This window comes from Emydura macquarii, unplaced genomic scaffold (assembly GCF_026122565.2).
Source record: "Emydura macquarii macquarii isolate MOO-44397 ecotype Brisbane River unplaced genomic scaffold, CSIRO-AGI_Emac_v2 contig_1253, whole genome shotgun sequence".
Classification (NCBI taxonomy): Eukaryota; Metazoa; Chordata; order Testudines; family Chelidae; genus Emydura; species Emydura macquarii.
In genome coordinates this window covers 102,468,063-102,489,814 of record NW_027131390.1, presented here as the reverse complement: position 1 = coordinate 102,489,814, position 21,752 = coordinate 102,468,063, and the positions used below count along the sequence as shown (strand labels likewise).

Here is a 21,752-nt window from a genome sequence, read left to right as displayed (position 1 = left end):
AGGGTTCCAAAAGGACTTCAACTGGCGGCAGGAGTCTGCATTGCTAAATCCCAATGCAAGATCAGGGCCAAAAAGCATTCATCTATTGCACAAAGAGTCAACAAATGTTTTTGGTTATCCTGGTACGCTTAACTGAGAGATGGGCTCAGACTTGAAAATCTGGCTCTATATCTGGAGTTCCAACAGCCCAATGTTGGGTAGAATTTGGATCTGGGCTTTTGGTTCAGCCCATTATAGTTGGGACCATTTGCATTATTTAGGTATGGATCCATATTTAGATTTTGAAAAGCCTAAGCATCCAGAGTTGTTTTGGTTTGGGTTGGGTCTAGCTCTAATTTAAATATTCAGCCTGGACCTGACTTCAGATGTCACTTTAAGTGGCTCCACATCAGTATCACTCCTGTGGAATTACTCTCAGTTTACACAAAGTACAGTAAGCAAGGTCTGAATCAGACTATAAATGTATTTTCATGAGACATAATAGCACAGATGATGCAGCTGGTTGGAAGTTTTGATGATGTAAACTATATTTTTGTTCTTGAAGTCTGCACCTAAATAGTCTACTACTTTTTTGTCTTCCCCCAAAGGGACTTGAAGATAGATCATTTGTGCTGCTTCTTCCAACATTCCACGTTAACATAATGCCAGAATCTATTCCCCCTAGAAGAGCTACAAAAAAGATAATATGAAACTTGCAAGCAAAGAGCTTTTTTCATGGCATATCAATTTTAATTGGCCTCAGAGCTTGCCTTATATTGTATAATAGAATACTTTGACGTTAAATGATTGTCAATTTCAACAGCACATCATCTACAATGCTACCTGTTTGGACAGCTTAATACACAACTTTGGAATATCTTTGACTCTGAAGGATGGTATGCATTTTACATTACACTTTTTATAATGAAATCTCTTTCATTCACTCTGCAGGCCTATTAAAAAAATGGCAACAGGTATGATCCTTGCAGGTCTGGCATTTGCAGCTGCAGCCATTGTAGAAGTCAAAGCAAATGTAAGTCCAGAGCAGCTGTACGTGTGGAGATGCACACACGTCCACATAGAGACATAGCTTCCATTGGGTTAATTTATTAATGTCCATTGGACACACTGTTACTTTTAATAATTCTTATCACCTTGTCTGCCTATCTCTCTTTCTAATCTTTGCAGATCTGATGTGCCAATCATCTGTATTGGTTTATAGTATATAGTGCTTTCTATCGTCAAAGTGCTTTATAAACATCTAATTAATCCGAGTGGCTAATTCCAAATCCTATCTTCTGTCTATTGTTTTATCCTATCTGTGTTTACTAGGGATGTTTTTGTTTGTTTCCCTATGATTACAATAGGATTAGATTTGTTTACATGGATAATTCTTTCAATAATAATGCATTTGAATATTGAATATACTCACAGACTTATTTAGTTACAGTCATTTGTAATTAACAAGATTTTCCTATTTTCTGGGTATTTTCTAATTGCTTGTAATTTCTTTGTGTTTGTCATACAAGTTACTACTATTTGTTTTTTCTAGGCTGGGCATGGTAGGTACTTTGCAGACATAGGTTGATTTTTTTTTTCTTATAAGAAATGAATAAAAAATTAATTTTTAAAATTTCCACTGAGACAGAAGAAAAACCCCAACCCATCAGGATATATTTGATCACAGAATAATCTCTAAATTGCTATGGCTCATAGAGTTGGGCTTTTATTTACTGCTGCTCTGGTGAAGTCATTGGCAAACCACTCGCTGATATGAGAATTTGTGGATTAATTTCTCTTCCCCATTCTGTACTTATTGTCCAGGCAAAACTCTGTCACTAAAATCAATGAGAGTTCTGTCTGAGCATTAAAAGCAGCATTGGTTCCAATGTTGCTTATTTCCCAATGAGGAATTGCACCCTTGTGTGGAGAACAGAGCCCATAACGGTTTTGCCTTTCAAATTTCTGTCAAAGATGCCTGATTTATAACACCAGACAAAAAAAGTCAGAACCAGCTAGGCTGTTACAGCATTCTTTGTGGTCACCTAAAAGTAGGGTGCACTGCTTAAAAACAGACTGTGCTGATTTGCTTTAGGTCTGCAAATAATACAAGATGGAGGCTACTGAAGTGTTCTAGCAAATTATTTCCGATAAAGGTCTAACTATATGTGTGTGTGTGTGTATTCTCTCTCTGTGTCAATAGATAAGGAGAAAGACGTATATAAATAACCCTGAGATATTGTGGTGTTGTGTAATCTAGAAATAGCTCACATAGACACAAGGATACCGTGCTCAGCACTGGCCTAATTCTGCTCCCATTTGAAATCAATGGGAGTTATATAGTTATATTATATATATATATTGAGTGCTTTTGAAATCCTACCCATGGATATCACTATCACTCTATCTCAATCTAACATGATAATTCACTATTCAATTAAACCTCTGCAGCTGGGAAATGTACAATGTGAAAATCAGCATGGCTCCAACTCCCCAGTATGTGTATCCTAGCTAAACATCGTCTCTTGTGTATTTGATGGAGGTGACGCGCGCGTGTGTGTGTGTGAGAGAGAGAGAGAGAGAGAGAGAGGATCACCTTTCCACAGAATGGTAGATCAGTCAGTGAGGTTCCTACCAAGTAAGATCTTCCTAAATCAGAGTTATGATCAGCTGTCTCACAGTGCAACTTGTCTGAAGGAGAGGATGGGGAACTTGCAAACTGACAGTACCATCATTGCAGAGGAGGGAGAATGTTACAGCTATAAACTGAGTGGTATTAAGCAGGTATAATAAAGGGTACAAATGCACTAAAAGTATTTTATTTTAATCAGGAAACCAACATGCCCAGACTTGTTTCCAAAGAAAGTTTAATTCAGGTCCTGAATTTGGCAAATGACAACGTTCAAGTGCGAATCCAAGGCCACGACCTATTTCAGCAACCCATCAAGTATTTTCAGGTAAGAATATATTTTGAGATGTAGGGCCTGATGCAAAGTCCACTGAAACCAAAGAGATTCTTTCCAATGACGTCAGTGAGCCTGAGATGAAGCTGTTAGACACTGGAAATAGGAGTGTAATGTCCCCTCAAATAATGTATGCAGCATATATTAGCCCAAATTTGTATTTTCCTAAATTGGATACATCCTACATGGACTCCCTAATACACACAAAGCTCAGATGTCACCAAAGCAGGTGGACCCCTGCGGCTCCCCCATGAAAGAGAAAGCATTCACACTCCCATATGTTTAGAGACTCAAGAAGCTGTTACCTTGCGCTCCTTGAGCCAGCCCTGCCTGGAAGGAGCGGCACAGAGCTGCCTTCCGGAGACGAAGCACTGTATCTTCAGTGACAAAATTCAAATGGAGGGTTTTCTGTTGCATTTAAGCAGAAAATGAACAGATGGCTAATTGCATTCACCTATAATTAGGAATAAAGGATAATTGTCTCAGAATGAACATGTGCAGAAATAAAAAACCCACATTCAGTCTGCATCAATCATTGCTTAGATGTAAATCAAATGTCACTGCTGGGCTTTGGATTTTAGATTTTAAAGGTATTTACCGGGAAAGGATAAAAGAAAGGCAGGGGAGGAGATTAATTTAAACTTGAACCTGGACATTTAGCTCTCTCTCCTTTCAGGTTCCCAGGTACATTGGGCATGAACTGTTAGGTGTTCAGCATACATCTGCCACTGCCTGTCCATAATTTTATTTTGTAACTATAGAGCTTGTTGAGTGATGCAACAAGACCGGGGGAAGATCTGTCCTGCAATAGAAGCAAGCACAGACAGTATGCCCTGAGCAGTGGGTATTATTAAGCCCAAAGGAGTCACTCTGAGCCCTGGGTAGACTAGCATCAAGCACATAGAGCAACGTATAGGTCATTTACCAGGAAGGCTGGGATGTTTTCAGCTAACTTTAAACCACCCCTCCCTGTTAATCTGTGTCTACAACTTTTCTGGAAGTGAGAATGTGGTTGCAGTTCCCCAGGAAGAGCCTGATCTTTTCTCATATGAAGAAAATATGCAACAGATCCTGTTTTCTTTTTGCAGGACCCAGCTGAGTATTCAAAATTAATTTTGAACGACATGGAACAAAGCCTTCTCTTTGAGCTGCAGTCTCCAGGATCAGCTTCCACTTCTAACCACACCATGCAAGAAAAATCAGTATACAGCTTGATTGTCTACAAGTCAGAGGGAAACATATCAAGCCACTTAGTAAGTGAAGACTGAAGTGTAAATATAGTATTAATTCAATGGCTGAGATGATGCAATGGAATAATGGGTTCATTAATTCATTTGCTCAGTTGCAGAATCTGTCTGATTGCTCTCAGATGCTGTAAACATGACTTCTCAGTTAGCAGCATTGAATATGTACTCAGTTCTGCTGGTGATTAACGGACTAGTAGATTTTATGGCATCTGAGTTGCAGGACACTGTTCAAACTGAGGTATGCTGCAGTAAGAGAGCGAAATAATGCCTGCCAGGTGGCTGAGTTAGAGAAGATAGAGAAGCTGAGTGTCTGAGCTTCTATACAGCAAAGACATTAAAAAGAGACTCTGTGGCCAGGCATAGAACAAAAACCTCAGTGGAATGTTTCTAAGTTTAGTTATTACAAGTCTTTACTAACAATGCACAGAAGGCCCATTAGTTTTACTGAATAGAACAAATGATTAAACTAGCTTTTCTCTGCACCAGCAGCCGAGCCAACTTGGTTTGCAGCTTTGGGAATTGCTGCAATGTCCTTGGACACTGAGGGCCAGATTCTGATCATCTACATAAGGCCAAAGAAGCTCCATTGAAATGAACGGAGTTATTCCAGATTTGACCAGAGGGTAAATGCGATCGGAATCTGGCCTCATGTTGAAACATGCTTCCTCCTGGGATTCCTCAACTTTCTAACTAGAAACTCACTTTTAAAAAAATCCTCCCTGCAATTCTCATGAGATCTCTTGATTCTGGAAGCTGGGGCTTTCAGAGAAAACATCACATACCACAAGGCTTGGGATAAAATCACAAGAGTTGTCAGCATGAAACTCTGTCATCTTTTCCCTTAAAAGAATGAAGTGGTACCAGACTGGCTTGCGGGCACGTGCTCAGAAGAGCTTTGAGAGCAGCTCTGAACGTGCCAGGATTCAGTGCTCCTCAGCATCGCTTCTAAATTTGGGGGCTGGATTGGCACCTTTGCTACTTTGCAATGGAGTCTGGAGTCGTCCAGGACAGCCACAAATTCAAGAGAAACATGGGAGGAGCCAGACAAGGCTGACTGTGAGACTGAGCACATCAGCTAGGCAGCATCAGCTGACATGGCTGCTATACAGCCCCAATGGGAATTTATACCTGTCCCCTGCCACAGAGGCAGAATCCAGGGGTCAGGGTTTGCACTCACAGAGAGTCAGTCCTCCATCCAGTTCAGCTGCTTAGGAATACAAGAGGGGCAGGTGCAAATTTCACTCTCCAGAGATGTTTCTGACCCTTATTTTTCTAACGCCTGGGGTCCAAATTTTACTCTCATTTACACTGCAGGCAATGGACCAGCTTTATTGCTGGCTAAATTCTCTGATGTCAGTGGAACCTTACTGCTGGCACGGAGAGCAGGACATATCTCACTGTGCTTAGGTGCTGCCAGGTTTGCTCATTGCTGGCACAGGTCTGTGGGGCTAGCCTTGTGAAACCCAGCCTGGAGATGCTTTCTGTGATGTTCTCACACATTGGAGCCCCTCACCTGTAGATAAATGATTTAACAGCTCTGGAGAGCACTGATTAGAGCCAATAATAATGTGACTGGCCTGCCCCACTAAAAGGCTGTGTTAATTCCCGTGAATCCACCACTGAAATAGATGCTAGTGTTATTTATTATACATATGTTTATTATCCGTTATGGCAGTTTATTATATATAGATCAGCATACAGCACCAAAATTGTGATAGGCATTTTATAGGCATGTCAGAAGACAAGTTCCTTGCTCTGAGAAACTCAGTCTAATCTATAGAAAGAAGTGTGTGTGAGGGTGGGAGGAATGTAAAATGTTTGTACTGCCGTGAGATAAACCCATATTCTGGTCACCTTGTGCATGCTACATGCCACATCTTGGCTAGTGTAAATTGGCATAGCTCCATCGACTTCAGTGGCCTTGGAACATCAATAGAGCTACACTGGCTGAGTATCTGTCCTTATGGTTTATCATTTCTTTGGGTAGGGACCATGTTTTCCTCTGTCTTTACCAGCCCTGAACATACAATTGGCCCTCCTCAAATAAAAAGAGAGAATATAATTCATTTGAGAGCTGCTGCTATGATTCTCATCTCCAGGGAGTATTCGTGTGTCCCCTTTGGGGGTCCTCTCAAGGAACTGTGTATAGTGATCAGAAAATGATGATTAAATGAAGCATCACAACAATGATTCGAGAGCTGGAGAAAATGCCTTATAGAGAGAGACTTAAAGAGTTCAACCTGTTTAGCGTATCAAAATGAAGACCAAGACGTGTCTGGATTAGAGTGCATAAGCACCTTCCCAGGGAGAAAACACTGGATACGAACAGGCTCTTTAATCTAGTGAAGAAAGGCATAACAAGAACCAATGGCGAGATAGAATCATAGAATATTAGAGTTGGAAGGGACCTCAGGAGGTCATCTAGTCCATCCCCCTGCTCAAAGTGGGACTAACCTCAGTTAAATCATCCCAGCCAGGGCTTTGTCAAGCCACAGCTTAAAAACCTCTAAAGATGGAGATTCCACCACCTCCCTAGGTAGCCCATTCCAGTGCTTCACCACCCTCCTAGTGAAAACCTTTTTCCTAATATCTAACCTAGACCTCCCCCACTGCAACTTGAGACCATGGCTCCTTGTTCTGTCATCTGCTACCATTGAGAACAGCCTAGCTCCATCCTCCCTGGAACCCCCTTTCAGGTAGTTAAAGGCTGCTATCAAATCCCCCCTCATTCTTCTCTTTTGCAGACTTTACAAACCTAGTTCCCTCAGCCTCAACTGGACAAATTTGAATTATAAATAAGGCACAGACTTTTAACAGTGGGGATGATTAGCCATTGGAAGAAACTATCAAGGGACATGGTGGATTCCCCATGTTGTGATATCTTCAGATCAAGACTGGATGCTTTTCTGGAAGATATGCTTCTGTCAAACATAAGTTATTCGGCTCATTACAGGGTAATGGGATGAAATTCTATGGCCTGTGTTACCAGGAGGTCAGATTAGATGATCTAATGGTCCCTTTTAGCTTTAAAATCTATGAATCCTTCTCCCACTGGAATCAATGGCAATTTTGCTGTTTGCTTCAGTGAGGCCAGGATTTCATCCCTAGGTCAATTCAAAGCCTATTGCAGATTCCCACTGACTTCAGGGGCTTTGGATCAGGTTCCTAATTCCCATGATTTTTACATTTTCCCTTGCATCATGTTTGAAAGGCAACAATAGTAATTATTTATCTGATTTATTTCTAGATTGCAGACCTGAAGACTAAACCAGCAAAGGGGCTGTCAGCTGTCAGGTGGGAATTGCTTTTGGGTTGGTATTTTAGGGGGGAGGGAGGGGTTGGGGTTCTGTCTAACAGGGTTTGGAGATAATGTAAGTCAGATGTCCTTCTCGACCAGAGTTTGAATCCAATCAACATTCCTGACTGAAAGGCGGCTTTGGGTGTCAGTTGCTTTGGCTCTGTCCCTGATGAGCCACACTTGCCGTGCGGAATCAGGTATTACTAGCAGCCACCTCCTAAGAAGTTCATGATTGAGATGGCAAAAAACAAAACAAAAAAACAATTGCTTTCTTGTCACTTTGAAGGAGAAGGACACTATATCTCTTTATCGCACCTGACCTGATAGCACCAGGCAGGGAGCAGACTGGAAAACCGCACCAACTAACTGGGCCTGTCATTGCTGCTCTGGAAATTGCCCAGCCCATGATGATCTTTCAACCCAACCCACCTTGGGCCTGATTCTCCCCTTTCCTGCAGCTTGTGCAGTCATTGACTCTTGTGGGTGCCTGTCTTCACCTGCTCAACCAGAATTCTCCATGCCCAGCGCTGGCAGTGTTTGATCTCCATGTTGCTCAGGTGTAAGGGATTACACAAGGTGGAAGGCAGTGGAGAATCAGGTCCCCAGGATGGATCCAGTGCCGGCACCACTGCAGGAATGGCACCAAAATTAATGGGAGGCCACCAGCACTTCCCCTACTCAGTTTTGCCCCCTGCCAGCTGCTTAACCTAACTTGTGCTCCTGCTTCAGTGCTCCCTGTGGAGTTTGGCAGAAGTGCTATGCCCCAGTTCAGGGTGTTTCCTCTCAGTGGTATAGGGCATCAACACTCAGCTTCTAGCTCCCCAGCTGTAGCCTCTCTTGGGTGGAGACACGCATCTCTCTCCCTTCTGACTGGGGTATTCCCAGGCCAGTTGCCTCTCCTTCACTGTGTCATTCCCAGCACAGATAGTTGCCCTAGGACATTTGCTCGCTTTCTCCTAGACGGATAGCAGCGTAATTGCTACAGGTACAAGTTATCACACAGCTCTTTCAAAGTCAGCCTACTTTGTTCTTAAGATGAAAGCATTACAGAGAAATATATTAAAAATCATGAAAGAACCTACCTGCATGTCAATAAGTTTACCAGAGTTCATCCCAACTCCCGTGGGCTCTGGCAAGTGCTGTCTTTTCATCCCTCACTCAAGGCGAATCCTTGAGGTTACAAGTTCATCAGAGCTTCAGATCAGAACAAGCACACAATCTTATGAGGCCCTAGTAGGCCAAGTCTTCCCAATCCCTCCTAAAGCTAAGTTGATAATGGAGAAAGTACATTAGCTTCCCCCCGCCCACTAGAGAAGGTACAGACAATGTCACAACAATTACACAATTGCATTTTTAATGCTGTGTACCCCAAAGGTGTTAACCCTAATGCAATAATGTTTAACTTAATTGCATAAGGTTCGTTCAGTACATTACAGGATACTGACAAGTCACATGCTGATCTTCCCCGGCTGCACCCCTTCCTTTCCATTTTCTTCCTCCTGTCTCCAGAACTCCTAGCCCCTGGCCTGCCCCTTGTGCCCAGGCTGCTACAGAAGTAGCACAGAGCTGTCAAAGTGCAATGTAAAACAGTGTGCAGATGTCAACCTCTGAAGTGCAAGTGCCTGTTGGAAGGAAGGTATAAAGAAGAACCACTCTGTTGAAGGCATACATTAGTCATGGCCAGATATCTTGGTGCACAGGCCCAGTACAGAGTGTATCCTTCATAGACTATGTTGGTTAGCTGAATCAAGTAGCACTTTCTTAACCACTGTGCAGGAGCATCAGTAGTGACTGAACATCACAGGGAGACATGCATAGTAGAGCTGATCAGGAAGTTTTTTATTAGCCTGGGGAAAACTCTGACAAGTCAAAAAGCTTTTCAGTTTTCATTGAGTTTTTTCTTCAATTTTTGGATGGTTTTCACTGAAAACATTATTTAGTTTGATACTTTTTTGGCAAATGAAACATTTTAATTCCATCCCCCACCCCACCCACCCCCACACACAGTTTTTGGCAACTGAAAACAAAAAATTCAACTGATTTGTGCAAACATTTTTGCTTTTACTGAAAATTGGATCCTGACCACCTAAAATTTTTCTGGTTTTGGCAACTGAAACAACATCAGTTTTTCAATGAAAAATCCAAAATGTTGTGTCAAAACAGACATTTCTATAGAAACTTCCATGCAGATGAAAAAGCCATTTTTGTTAATTTATTTTTTAATTTACAACCAGCTTTAATGCTTAGGCTTGATATACACCTAAATGTTTTGCCAGAATAGCTATGTTATTTAAGAGCGTGGAAAAAAAATCACACCCCTGACCAACAGAAATGCAGGCAAAAGCACCAGTGTAAACACAGTTATACTGGCAAAAAAGATCCTTTTGCCGGTATATCTTATTTCACGCGGAACTGGTATAAGCTATCCCGGCAAACACTCCGCCAGAAAGAACTGCATCTTGATTAGGGGGATTTTTCCAGTATAGCTACACTGCTTAACCCTTTCTAGTGCAGATAAGGCCTAGTTTCCTTGGAAGAGGTCAAATCTCCTTCCTATTGGTTCAGCCCTGCCAGTCAGTCCATGAAAGTGTCTCAGCAGAGATTGCCCGCAAGTTCTAACACCCTGATCATAAAGGAGAAAGGGGGTGCAATGACAGTCAACTCTGGGGGGAAATAAGGGGTTAAATTATATGAGGGTGGGACACAGTAATCATAAAATGAATAGGTGGGCAACAGCCCAGGCTTAAATCTTGGTATATGGCAGGCCATAACAATTAAAAGGTATAAAGCCCATTACGAGCGAATGAGTAGCTCATGTAGAACGTCTGGTGCAGTATTTCTCCTGATTCACGTGACACCATAATAAAATGTGGCTTTCTTGCAGATTCATTAACGTTTTGGACCAAGATGTCAACATCACCATTGGCACAGGGCCGCTCATCAATGTTAAGAAAAACTACAATGTTTCAGACTATACAATATTGGAGAGGGGAAAGTAAGATTCCTTAACTCTGCTAAGTCCACATCTAAAGTCCATTTCCCCCTCGTGCTAGGTGGGGCTTCTCGGGGGCTAATACAAAGATCCTTTAGCACTATCTTGCAGTTTGCTCACTGGGTTTGTAAAAGCAGAAACATCAGTCAAGTGGAGAATAGACCAAGAGCCTTGATATAGACTTGGAGGGGAGCAGTATTGTTACTCCAACAGATCAAGGTCTCTGTGATATGTAGTTAGATTAATTCAGCATCCAGTCAATGCCACGACTAGCTCTTTCTCCAGGACTGTGACAGCTTGGGATAGATGAACTGATTAGGCTACAATGAGGGGGGCAAATCCTGAAATCCAGAATCTGGACTTCCATTACCTGAGTAAAGATGTCACAATTTGGGCCCAGTATCTTATTTTAGCTATTGTCAGGACCAGATCAAGCAAATCTGGGGGGCCAGGCAAACCCCTTGGAATGTGTCAAAAATACAGTGTATGACTTTCTCCCACTTGCCCCAAATTCTTATTCCATGTCATCTGGAAAATGTAGGGGGGAGAGAATGGGCAACATGTTCAGAACTGGCATGTGATGTGATGGAGGTAGGGGAATTGTAGGGATGGTTATCTGTTAAACAGGAGGAGGGGAGATCCCTGCACTATGCCCCAGCCAGAACTACAATAACAAGCATGATTCTCTGTGGGGCTCAAGCTCTAATCAACACAGATCTTGGCACCATAGCTATTCATATTCTCCACCGTGTAGTGCTGGAGCGTGGGTGGGAGACACTGTGGTGATATTTCAGTCTGTTTCTGCTGGGTGTCAGGTTGGGCAGCATTGTCTGAACTGGCCCTACAGTGTTATTTCTACAGTGCCTCCGTTAGGTTCAAAACGAAGTCTACGCAATTTCCCCCTTTCAAAACACCCCTGCCCCGCGAACTTTGTTGCTGAAATTAATGAAGCTCAGCAGTCACTCTGGTAACTGTGCCCAGCCCCTATGCATCTGAATGAAATCTCACTTGTTTACAGCAAGAAGAACGCATCTGAAGGCAAGTCATGTTCTTTTGAAAGCAAATGGCTAACTAGATTGTGGAGGGCGGGGGAGCTCCTTTTCTTAGGAGAGCTGAAGACTCTATGGTCCCTTCTGAATTGTCTGGTCCACAAACCTTGAAGGAGTCGGACTTAATTTGGAAGAAAAATAAATCAAGGAAGTAAGGAGATGAGTGCCAGATGGAAGCAGAAATCATTAAAAAATGCCAGGAATTTAATGTACCGTACGATTAATTTTAATCAATACCCAAAAAGTAGTCCTAAAAGGAAGGGATCTCAAAGCAATAGGTAAAACTCTAGCAACCCATGGATTTATATGACTAGAACTGCAGGCTGTTCAATCCCCCTAGTCTTTAGGAGTATTTTTATGGCTGTGTTCTGTGCGCTTTGTCTATGAAACTAACCAGGAGATACTGTACTTTCATCCTTGTGTCAAGATATGATGTAAAATGCAAAACCGAAGCTGGGGAATTCCCTCTAGAACTAGGCCTGCTTGACTTTGGAGCATCCTACACCGTTGTTATAAATAAAGTAAGTTACCCTTTGACTTTAACGTGTTGTTTCCCTTCTGCACTCAGCTCCTGTCTGTCAGTGTTTTTGTTTTTGCACTGGCAACTGCTAAGTGTTCCTTTGCCCTGGCAGGAATGGGGGAGTAGCCATTTAAAGGAGTCAATTATGTGTGGGTCAATGGGAGTTTAAGGAAGATTTTTGGTATCCACACATATGAATTAATGCAGGCTCCCGTCATTCCACCACAAGCTGTCATCCTCTCAGATCTTTCAAGTTAAACAGGGGGCAAGGCCTGATCAGTACGTTGGATTGGAATCCTCCAAGGAAAACTACATGATCCATGAATTGCTCTTGGCAATTTCACTAAGCAACATTGTTTGCTCTGAGTTAATACTGACCCAGCATGTGCTAGGGACGCTGAACTGCTGGAGACACCATCTTTTGGATGAGACATTCTGGCCTTGTCTATTTGTGGTCACTGAAATACTGTCCTAACAGAAATCCCTTGCCTGCATCACCTTGCAGAAACATTCTACCATGTCTCTAATCCTAACCTACCAATATGACATGTCTTGTGGATTTTAGATGGGGGCAGGGTGCAAAATGGTGAGGAAGGTTAGAAAGACCTGTCTCTGTCCTTCCAGTCCTCAGCGGGGGTCTATGTAGTAAATTTGGGCAGTAGCCAAGGAAAGCCTTTATACTTGGCTGGTGTCAGAGTAATGAATGAACTACCCCTTACTGCGGTTGGGGCACCCTCTGAGCCATGCAGATCCCTTTGACTGATTGACACTGCTCAGATCTTAGGTTTTGTTCTGGTTGGTAAAGGCTAAGTATATAATTGATCAGATGAGTTACCTTCTAAGCCTTTCCAGTGCACACCTGTACAGGTAAGACAGGTCTGACAGGATACACTGCTCAACTGTCTTCTCTGTTTCTGACCACAGTCATGTGATTTGGATAGCAAAGTGCCATTAGCTACTCCCTGGTAACAAATTCTCCCTATTGGGTAATTAATAGGATCGGTGCATGTCTGGAAAGGCCAATAATCTAAGAAAAAGAATTGCAGCCACAAAATAACCAGCTGCTGCTAGAACGGGGCATAGAATCCTAAAGGGAATAGACACGTGCTGTCATCTTTATGAACAGGGATTTATGTAGCTAACCCATAAATGCTATCAGGAGTCACACTCACTAGTCCTTGAATATATAGTCTTAAGTCTATCTCTGAATTCCAAGCCTTCCATATGCATTAATCTTCAATATGTCAAGTGTCTCCTATCTGCATTTGTCACAATATAACAACATCGTTTGCATGGTATCTTTTCACTCAGATAACCTTTACCATTTTGGTTACCTTAACAACCTCACTCCAGTTCTGCAAATCAGCAATTGGCTCTTGGCCCACTTATTTATCTTCTGTGAAGGGATATTTTTCTTATCTCTGCAACTCATGTGATCAGTAGTGTGATTAAGTAAAAGTAGTTTTATAGTGTAAATAATCACGTTGGAATGAGTTGGCTCATGAAGATGCATAACACTGCCCTCTACTGGATGGAATCATGACCGCTCAGCTCTGTGTCAGAGGCCTGAACAGCTAATGGAGTTTCTCTCTTATTTTAAATGGTAGAGGTCTGTGCTTTGGAGGCACGAGAATTTGGATTCTATCCCCATTGCCACTAAGAAGGTCTTATTGTCAGTGATATGCAGAATAGTAACCTCTGTGTAGCCCTCTGTGGACACAGATTCACTGTGGACGCAGATTCACTGTGATATATTGGGCCAGATCCTCAGCAATGTAAACTGGAGCAGCTGAATTGACTTGAATGGGATGACACTGATTTACAGCAGCTCAGGCTCAGCCCCATTATTTTTAGGGTAGATGTTGCTCTTTCTAGACTGAGAACACTGAACCTGTTTAACAGGGATCCAAATGTTCTTCTTAAGTTAGCCATGCTGTGTAGGGATACGCCCCCACTCTGGTGGAGAGGAGACTAATGAGCTTTTCTGGGCTCCTTCAGCACTAATGAGGAGCACCTACAAGGCTTGCTCTGCCTGTGGGAAAAGGAGGGGGGTGTTTAAAAAGGGGGTGCCACAGGAAGGGGGTGCTGAACAGGAAGAGAATGGCTACAACTCAGATAGTCACCACAGGGAGAGAACAGCCAAGAGGGAGAAAAGGACCTTTCTTGTGCGTGTTTGTTTTGCTTAGTGAACCCTTTGTATGTTATGAACAGGGGTAGGGGATATAACTTGAAGTGGGGGGTGTTGGAGAGTCAGGAGAGCCCCTAACTCCCCCACACTTTTATTTTTAAAATGTGCATTTGGGGTTTCTTATTTGGCAAAAGAAATTGCACTCCTGTGCACACATAGACTGATTGTTTCCATGCATTCCCACAATCCTATAGCACAGAAGAACTTACTTCCTTATTTTGCCCACCATCAGTAAGGGGCCACTAACGCAAAACCCATATGCTGTAAACAAACACATTTCTTGTCCTACATTACCACCACCACTGGACATTACTAAAAATGAAAGCGTTTCCCAGCCCTCCTGCCTGTTTATGCTCTCTGCTTACGGTTTTTCTTTCTTTCTTTCTTTCTTTTCTTTTTTTTTGCAGCATTTCTTTCAACTCTGTTAACTATTTTCTGTATTACTGCATCTGAAGAAGAGAGCTAAGTCTCTCGAAAGCTTATGTCTACAAATATTAAATTTGTTAGTCTTTAAAGTGCCACAGATCTCTCGTTGTCTTAGTTGGGTCACTGAAAATCAAGGCTATTCATTTCACTTTTGTTTATCCCCACAGTGATCAGCCAACATTGTACCAATGCATACAAATCACAAACTAGCCCCAAGCTTTCAGCAGCCCTTTGAGTAAATGGGAATTGAGGACAGCCAAAGGTAGTAGGAGAGATGGCCAATCATGATCAAACCCATTGGGACAAAGTTCTCACTCAGCTTCTTCTAAAGGGAGTTCCACTTGAGTAATGACCAAGTGAAGGCTCTGGGATTTGGCCCCATTGTTTGCTCCTTCCTATCAGAGTGAGGAATCAGTAACACCTTGCAGCGGTATCATGTCAGACAATGGATTCAGCTCAAGGTTTTGCTCATGGTATATAAGGCCAAGAAGAATCGTTGTCCAAGGTACTTGAGTGAGCATCCCTCCCACTCTGTCCCTTCTGGGCTGTCTAAGTTCATCTGTAATGCTGTGTCCCCCAGTGGATGAGGACGGGGCAGGGCACTCTCAGTTCAGGGACTCCATCTATAGATCTCTGTCCCTGACACAGTCCTGCTGTGGCTGTCTCTTAAGGCTCTCTGTAAGGCCTTCCCAATGAGCTAAGTTCACCTTTGATCTTTCTGACTCATTCATTTTACCTTCTCTTCCCCTCTGGGCAATTTTTTTGTTTATCTTTTTTTCCCCTCTGTTTCCTGAGTGGCCACTTCTCTCCAAGCCCAGCTCGGATCTAATTATTCCTATGATTTGCACAGCACTCAGATCCGATGTGGTGGGTGCGATATAAATAAATAAACTATATGGCGTGTTAGAGTGGTTGCAATGTAAGATGTAAATCAGGAGGGATGCTGTCTCCATCTGGCTTTCCTCAACGTCCATTTATTTTAAGGTGTTAGTGACATTTCTTTGGGGTCTCGTGAGTAATTCACAGAAATTCTTCCCACCACTTTTAGCTTTTTAAAATACGGTGTCTTGATTTGTCTCCCTTTAGGATGATTACATTTATCTTCTGCACATTACATTCTATGTAATTTCCTTCCTAAGCAGAGTTTGCTGTTGACTTTAAGTCAGTGCAACCCAGTGTTTTCTTGGCTACCTCTCAAATCTTTCTTTCTGAATCAGAGCAGATTTTACTTACTAGAAAACAAAATAAAAGCATTGTAAATGAATTCACAATAAGCCGTATGGGTCCATCTCACAGAGGTTTAGAACAATAATCCTCTCTCAGATCTGTGCAGCGGATCATGATTCTGATATCTTGCTCTCCTGACATGCCCAGAATTCTTGGTGGTAGAGAGGAGGAGCACAGTTCAGATCCATCTAGTCAATCCAAGGAAAGAATTTGCGTCAATCTTTAAAGGAAAACCCACTTTAGGTAAATTCTGCATGGAAACCAACGTAATATAGATCTCATACTTCAACAGCTAATCCATGTGACTCTTTACTTTCCCACTTAGACTTCTACGAACACTCTTCAAGCATGGAAGGTAGAAGATATCCCAGCCAACAATGTCCATATTGCTTGGCAGATGCCACAGTACCTGTTAATATCAGCCGGGGAAGTGATGTTCTCCATTACGGGGCTGGCATTCTCTTATTCTCAGGTATTGTTCTTGGGAGCTGGTGGCTTGTAGTTAGAAAAAAAAAATAGAGTAAGAACTCCTGGATTCTATCCCTGATTCTGCCACTGACTTGTAACATGGCGATGCACATGACACTTACTGGCAATTTCTTTGTGCTTCAGTATAAAATGGGGATAGCAACATATGTATCTCACCAGAGGGTTGTGAAGCTAAATTCAGTCAAGCACTGAAAGTGCCATGAGATCCTTGGAAGAAGGATGCTTTAAGAGGGCAAAATATTACTGGGCTGTAGTTATAAGAAATTGGGATTGTGAGGCAGACTTGAGGAAATGGTTAACTTAGGTGGTCCAGATTCTGCTCTAAATTATACACAGACAACTTTTCATCAAGTCAGGACTGTAACAGCAAGCAGAATCTGGGCCAGTCATTTTTAAGGGGAAGGACCTGAATGCCATAGAATCAGTTTCTCCCAAGAAGATTTTCTTCTTAGCATTTTTTTTTTGGTGCATATTTTATAGAGACAGCAGCCAACATGTAAAACAAATGACTGGTCACTGCTGGTGAAAGCTGGTGTAGCTCTATTGACTCCAGTGGACACCAGCAGAGAATTTGACCTGTTGTCTAGAGGTCAAATTTGGCCCTTACTGCTACTCGTGTGTAGGCCCATTGCATTTACAGCTGTGCACGCCCACTGCAGTTATTGGGGTTACATAGGTGTAATGGAAGGGAGATGAGGGTTCTAAAACCTTACTTTTTAACTTTTTCCTGTCTTTTCAGTTTGATTCTCACAAGAGAAATGGGGGTGGTCCTTGGATGTATAAATAGGGGAATCCTGAATAGGAATAAGAAGGTATACTTATATAGCCTCAGTATACAGCATTGGGATCCAGTTTCAGTGTCCGCACATTAAAAAGGATGTTGAAAATTGTTAAGGGATCAAGACTTTATATCTTGACTTTAATAAGGCTGATACTGTCTCACATGACCTTGTCATAAACAAACGAGGGAAATACAACCTAGATGGAGCTCCTGTAAGGTGGGTGCATAGCTGGTTGGAAAACATCTGACGAAGTGGGTTGCAGCCCACGAAAGCTTATGCCTGCAGAAATTTGTTAGTCTTTAAAGTGCTACAGGACTCTCGTTGTTTTTGCTGTATACAGACTAACATGGCTACCCCTCTGAAATGTTCTCAGAGAGTAGTTATCAGTGGTTCTGGGTAGGCAGATCAAATGGGGTCCCACAGTGATCGGTCCTGTGTCTGGTTCTGTTCAATACCTTATCGGTGACTTAGCTAATGCCACAGAGAGTACACTTGTCAAGTTTGCGGATGATACGAAGCTGGGAGGGTTGTAAGTGCTTTGGAGGATAGGATTAAAATTCAAAATGATCTGGACAAACTGGAGAAATGGTCTGATGTAAATAGGGTGAAATTTAATAAGGACAAATGCAAAGTACTCCACTTAGGAAGGAACAATCTATTGCACACATACAAAATGAGAAATGACTAACTAGGAAGGAGTACTGCAGAAAGGGATCTAGGGGTCATAGTGGATCTCAAACGAAATATGAGTCAACAGTGTAACACTGTTGTAAAAAAAAAAAAACAATATTCTGGGATGTATTAGCAGGAGTGTTGTAAGCAAGATACAAAAAGTAATTCTTCCCTCTGTGTTGATTAGGACTCAGCTGGAGTATTGTGTCCAGTTCTGGGTGCCGCATTTCAGGAAAGATGTGGACAAATTGGAAAAAGTCCAGAAAAGAGCAACGAAAATGATTAAAAGCCTAGAAAACACAACCTATGAGAAAATATTGAAAAAATTGGGTTTGTTTTGGGTTTGGAGAAGAGAAGAGAAGAGAAGACTGAGAGGGGACATGATAACAGATTTCAAGTATATAAAAGGAGGAGGGAGAAAAATTGTTCTCTTTAACCTCTGAGGATAGGACAAGAAGCAGTGGGCTTAAATTGCAGCAAGGGCGATTTAGGTTGGACATTAGGAAAAATTTCCTAACTGTCCGGGTAGTTAAGCGTTGGAATAAATTGCCTAGAGAGATTATGGAATCTCTGTCACTGGCAATTTTTAAGAGCAGATTGGATAGATGCCTGTCAGGGATGGTCTAGATAATGCTTGGTCCTGCCTTGAGTGCAGGGGACTGGACTCTCAGTCCCTTCCAGTCCTCCAGTTCTATAAGTCTATAACAAAGAGCTACAAGATAACCTGCCTTGCAATGGGAGACAAGCTTACTGAAGAGAAGGCAAGAGGCAACTTGAGCATGGTCTATAGATGCTTATATGGAGAGAAGGTATCCATCTCACGAGGGCTAATCTAGTCTAGCAGACAAAGGCATAACAAAATCCAATCATCTGGAAGTGGAAGTTAGAAAAAGTTCTACTGGGAATAAGGTACACATTTTTAACCGTTAGGATAATTAACCATTGTGACAATTTACAAAGGGATGTGGTAAATTCTCCATCATTCGGGAGACTTTCCATCATGACGGGCTCTCTTTCTAAAAGATATGCTCTGATTCAACCACAAGGTATTAGGCTAAAGGAGTTGAATTCACTGGACTGAATTCTATGGCCTGAGCTATGCAGGAGATCAGATTAGATGATCATTTCTGGCCTTAAAATGTATGACTCTATGGGGTTTGCAGCAGTGGGTCACAGGTCTGCCCCAGCCATGTCTCCTTTAACCTGACACACCGCATCCAGGTCACACTTTGTACACATCCTCGAAAGCCCCTGTGCTCATCTGAATTGTGCTCTGCTTAGAGGAATGGGGGGCAATTAAGTATGTAACTATGTAGTCCCTTGGTAACCACTTTGCACCCACAGATCTGTCAGAAAGTGGCCACAGTAGAGAGGAAACTTTCACCCACCCTAGTCTTCTATCTCTCTGTAGAGCACTCACCACACATACCTGTAACCCAGGGAAATAACAGAGACAGACAGCAGCTGAACGCTAAAACAAAAACAGAAAGTAAAGCCCATTTACCAGGCCCCTGTGTTATTTTCAGGCTCCTGTCAGCATGAAATCAGTGCTCCAGGCAGGCTGGCTGCTCACCGTGGCCTTTGGAAATGCCTTTGTGCTCATTGTTGCCCAAGCAGCACCGCTGGAGCAGGTATGGCTTTGAATATTACTGACCGCATTAGAACCAGAGTCAGGACACTGGAAGAATCCCAAGGCTGGCTCTCTGCTAGCAAAGCCTTTGGTAGATTTAGGACCCGATTATTTTCTTTCCAAGCACTCACCAGGCCCGTTGACTCATGTGGGAGCAGTGGGTTCTCAGCACCCCTACAAATCAGGCGGTTCAAATCAGAGACAGGCTGAGGAGACTACACCTTTATCTAACTGTTCAGTAGCAACTGGTGTTCAGAACAAGCTGCAGGGAGCTGGCTGGAGCCAGAGGCAGCAGGGAGTACGTGCAGAATGCTGTATGCACCCTGTTTCAGGGGGCTGAGCTGCAATAGCCCCCCAGAAATCTGTTCATCCCTGGTTTTTGTCTGCATGCCCCTGGTGGCAGCCAAGCCTACTGCAGCCTCCGGGAGCCAGAGATCTCTGGTGGCAGCAAGGGGTACTGCAACCTTCAGTACATCCCTCACACAACACAGCTGTGTCGTTATTGGTCAGGCTGTGTCCATTAGCCCCGGAGGGGCAGTTGTCCCTGTTAGTTTGGATCAGTCCAAGTTGGAGTTGCATATGGTTTTATGCAGACTGTCAGTATCCGGGATGGGGATTGCATGAAAGGTTCTGGTTTGGGTTGGTTTCTAGTTAAAATTTAACACTAAATTTAAACCCATGGGAAAACAGAATAGATTTTTGCCTAGCTCGTAAGCTGTTAGACCGTGTTCCCATTCCTTAAAAAGGGTGGAAGCAAACAGGGCATCAGTGGATTCTGAGGAGAAGCCCTAATTAATCTAATTTGATCAGTCCAATTAGCTTTATCTATGATCCATCTGTTTATAATTAGCATGTTATATGTAAGGCAGTCTAAGTGGCTTATAAGAAAACACAATAAAGACCCCAAAGTCATGAACACTCATGGAAGTCAAGGTACTGCTTTTAAGGAACCACTTTAAAATGGTGTGCTGCCCTCTACATTAGGCACTGGGTCCTCAGAGTTGTTGTTTTCCTTCTCCAGTGGGCTGAGTTTGTCTTGTTCGCTGGCCTCCTCTTTGCCGTGTGTATCATTTTCTCCATCATGGGATATTTCTACACTAGCGTGAATCCAGAAGACCTGATAGAAAAGGAAGAAAAGGGAGAGATGCCAAGTAATGGAAATTTGATCAGCCTCGTTCCCCAGAAAACAGAAGTTTAATGTGACTGTGGGTGGGGCTGGGATTTTTTTGTTCTTCTTTTTTACAGAGCATGTTGAGAGGAAGGAGGTTTGGGGGTGGATTTTTTTTTCCATTATGGCCTCTCGCTTGAAATGTATCTTTCTGTTAAATTGACAAAATAGTCCCTTTCCCCCCAAAAATGAGTCTGAAATGTTGGATAAAACTGCCTGGGAAAGCTCCCCTAGTATTAAAGTCACTATTACAAATAAATACAATGTAATTTTAAATCTGCCCACCCTTTCTAGCTAGGGAAATATTTTCTGTGACTTGGCTTTAAATATATATATAGCAGCAGAAGGAAGCATGTACACTAAGGATTCTGAGACAATACAGCTGTTTGGTAAGAGGTTTCCCTGTCATCAGCAAGGTCTGGAAGAGTAACATCATATCATGGAAGATTTCATTATATGACTTTTCTTCTGGGCATTTTGCCCCCATTGTTACATCTTACTAGGGGACTTGATTTATGACTTCTACCTCCAGATCCATATGTAATAATGGGCCATGAAATGCTTCAGGACAAAATGTCCCCGAGTCCTTACCCTACAAGATGTGCACACTGCCATCTGTCTGTCTAATGCAGCATGTCTCAACCCCTGGGTCATGACCCAAAAGTGAGTTAATATATAAGAATATATGAAAGGGTCTTGTGCTTTGTCATATGTTAACAATGTGCATACCAATAAAGTTATTTGAACATGCAGGTGCCACTGATTTAGCCAACCGACTGCAACACACGAAGAGTTATGGGAAACATTACTCTGGGGAGTAGGGGTCTCGCGTCCCAGCCTGTGGGAAGGGACATGGTGGGGACTATTGTCCTGCCTGCCTATTTCTGCTGGCACCGAGCTGCCTCGCAAGTGGCCCGCTGCGCTGCTCTGAGGACATGTGCTGGCACCAGGGTGGAGGCAGGTGAGAGAGCAGGAGACTGAGATCTGCAGGCAAGAAAAGCAAATGCAGCCCAGCAGGAGAGAGCTTCCTGGGTCTCCTGCCCAGCCCCAGCACTGTTCCCATGTGCTCCGGGTTCATCACCCAGCCTTGAGCTGCAGCAGCCCCGAGAGGGAGGATGTGCC

General features: G+C 42.8%; 1 protein-coding gene across 4 annotated transcripts in view; it reads left to right on the top strand.

The window, feature by feature from the left end:
* The window catches only part of SLC15A2 (solute carrier family 15 member 2), a 154,724-nt gene extending 133,350 nt beyond the window's left edge, over positions 1-21,374 (top strand). For 3 of the 4 annotated variants that reach the window (XM_067549643.1, XM_067549644.1, XM_067549642.1), the window contains 9 exons: positions 931-1,012; positions 2,811-2,936; positions 4,031-4,195; positions 7,437-7,483; positions 10,372-10,482; positions 11,956-12,049; positions 16,215-16,361; positions 19,359-19,463; positions 20,484-21,374. In XM_067549643.1, the coding sequence (XP_067405744.1) occupies positions 931-1,012; positions 2,811-2,936; positions 4,031-4,195; positions 7,437-7,483; positions 10,372-10,482; positions 11,956-12,049; positions 16,215-16,361; positions 19,359-19,463; positions 20,484-20,660 (1,054 nt within the window). In that variant the 3' untranslated portion in view covers positions 20,661-21,374. Of the gene's footprint in view, positions 1-930; positions 1,013-2,810; positions 2,937-4,030; positions 4,196-7,436; positions 7,484-10,371; positions 10,483-11,497; positions 11,518-11,955; positions 12,050-16,214; positions 16,362-19,358; positions 19,464-20,483 lie in introns of those variants that run through there. The other variant, XR_010919905.1, reaches the window with a different exon arrangement.
* Positions 21,375-21,752: the final 378 nt, after the last annotated feature.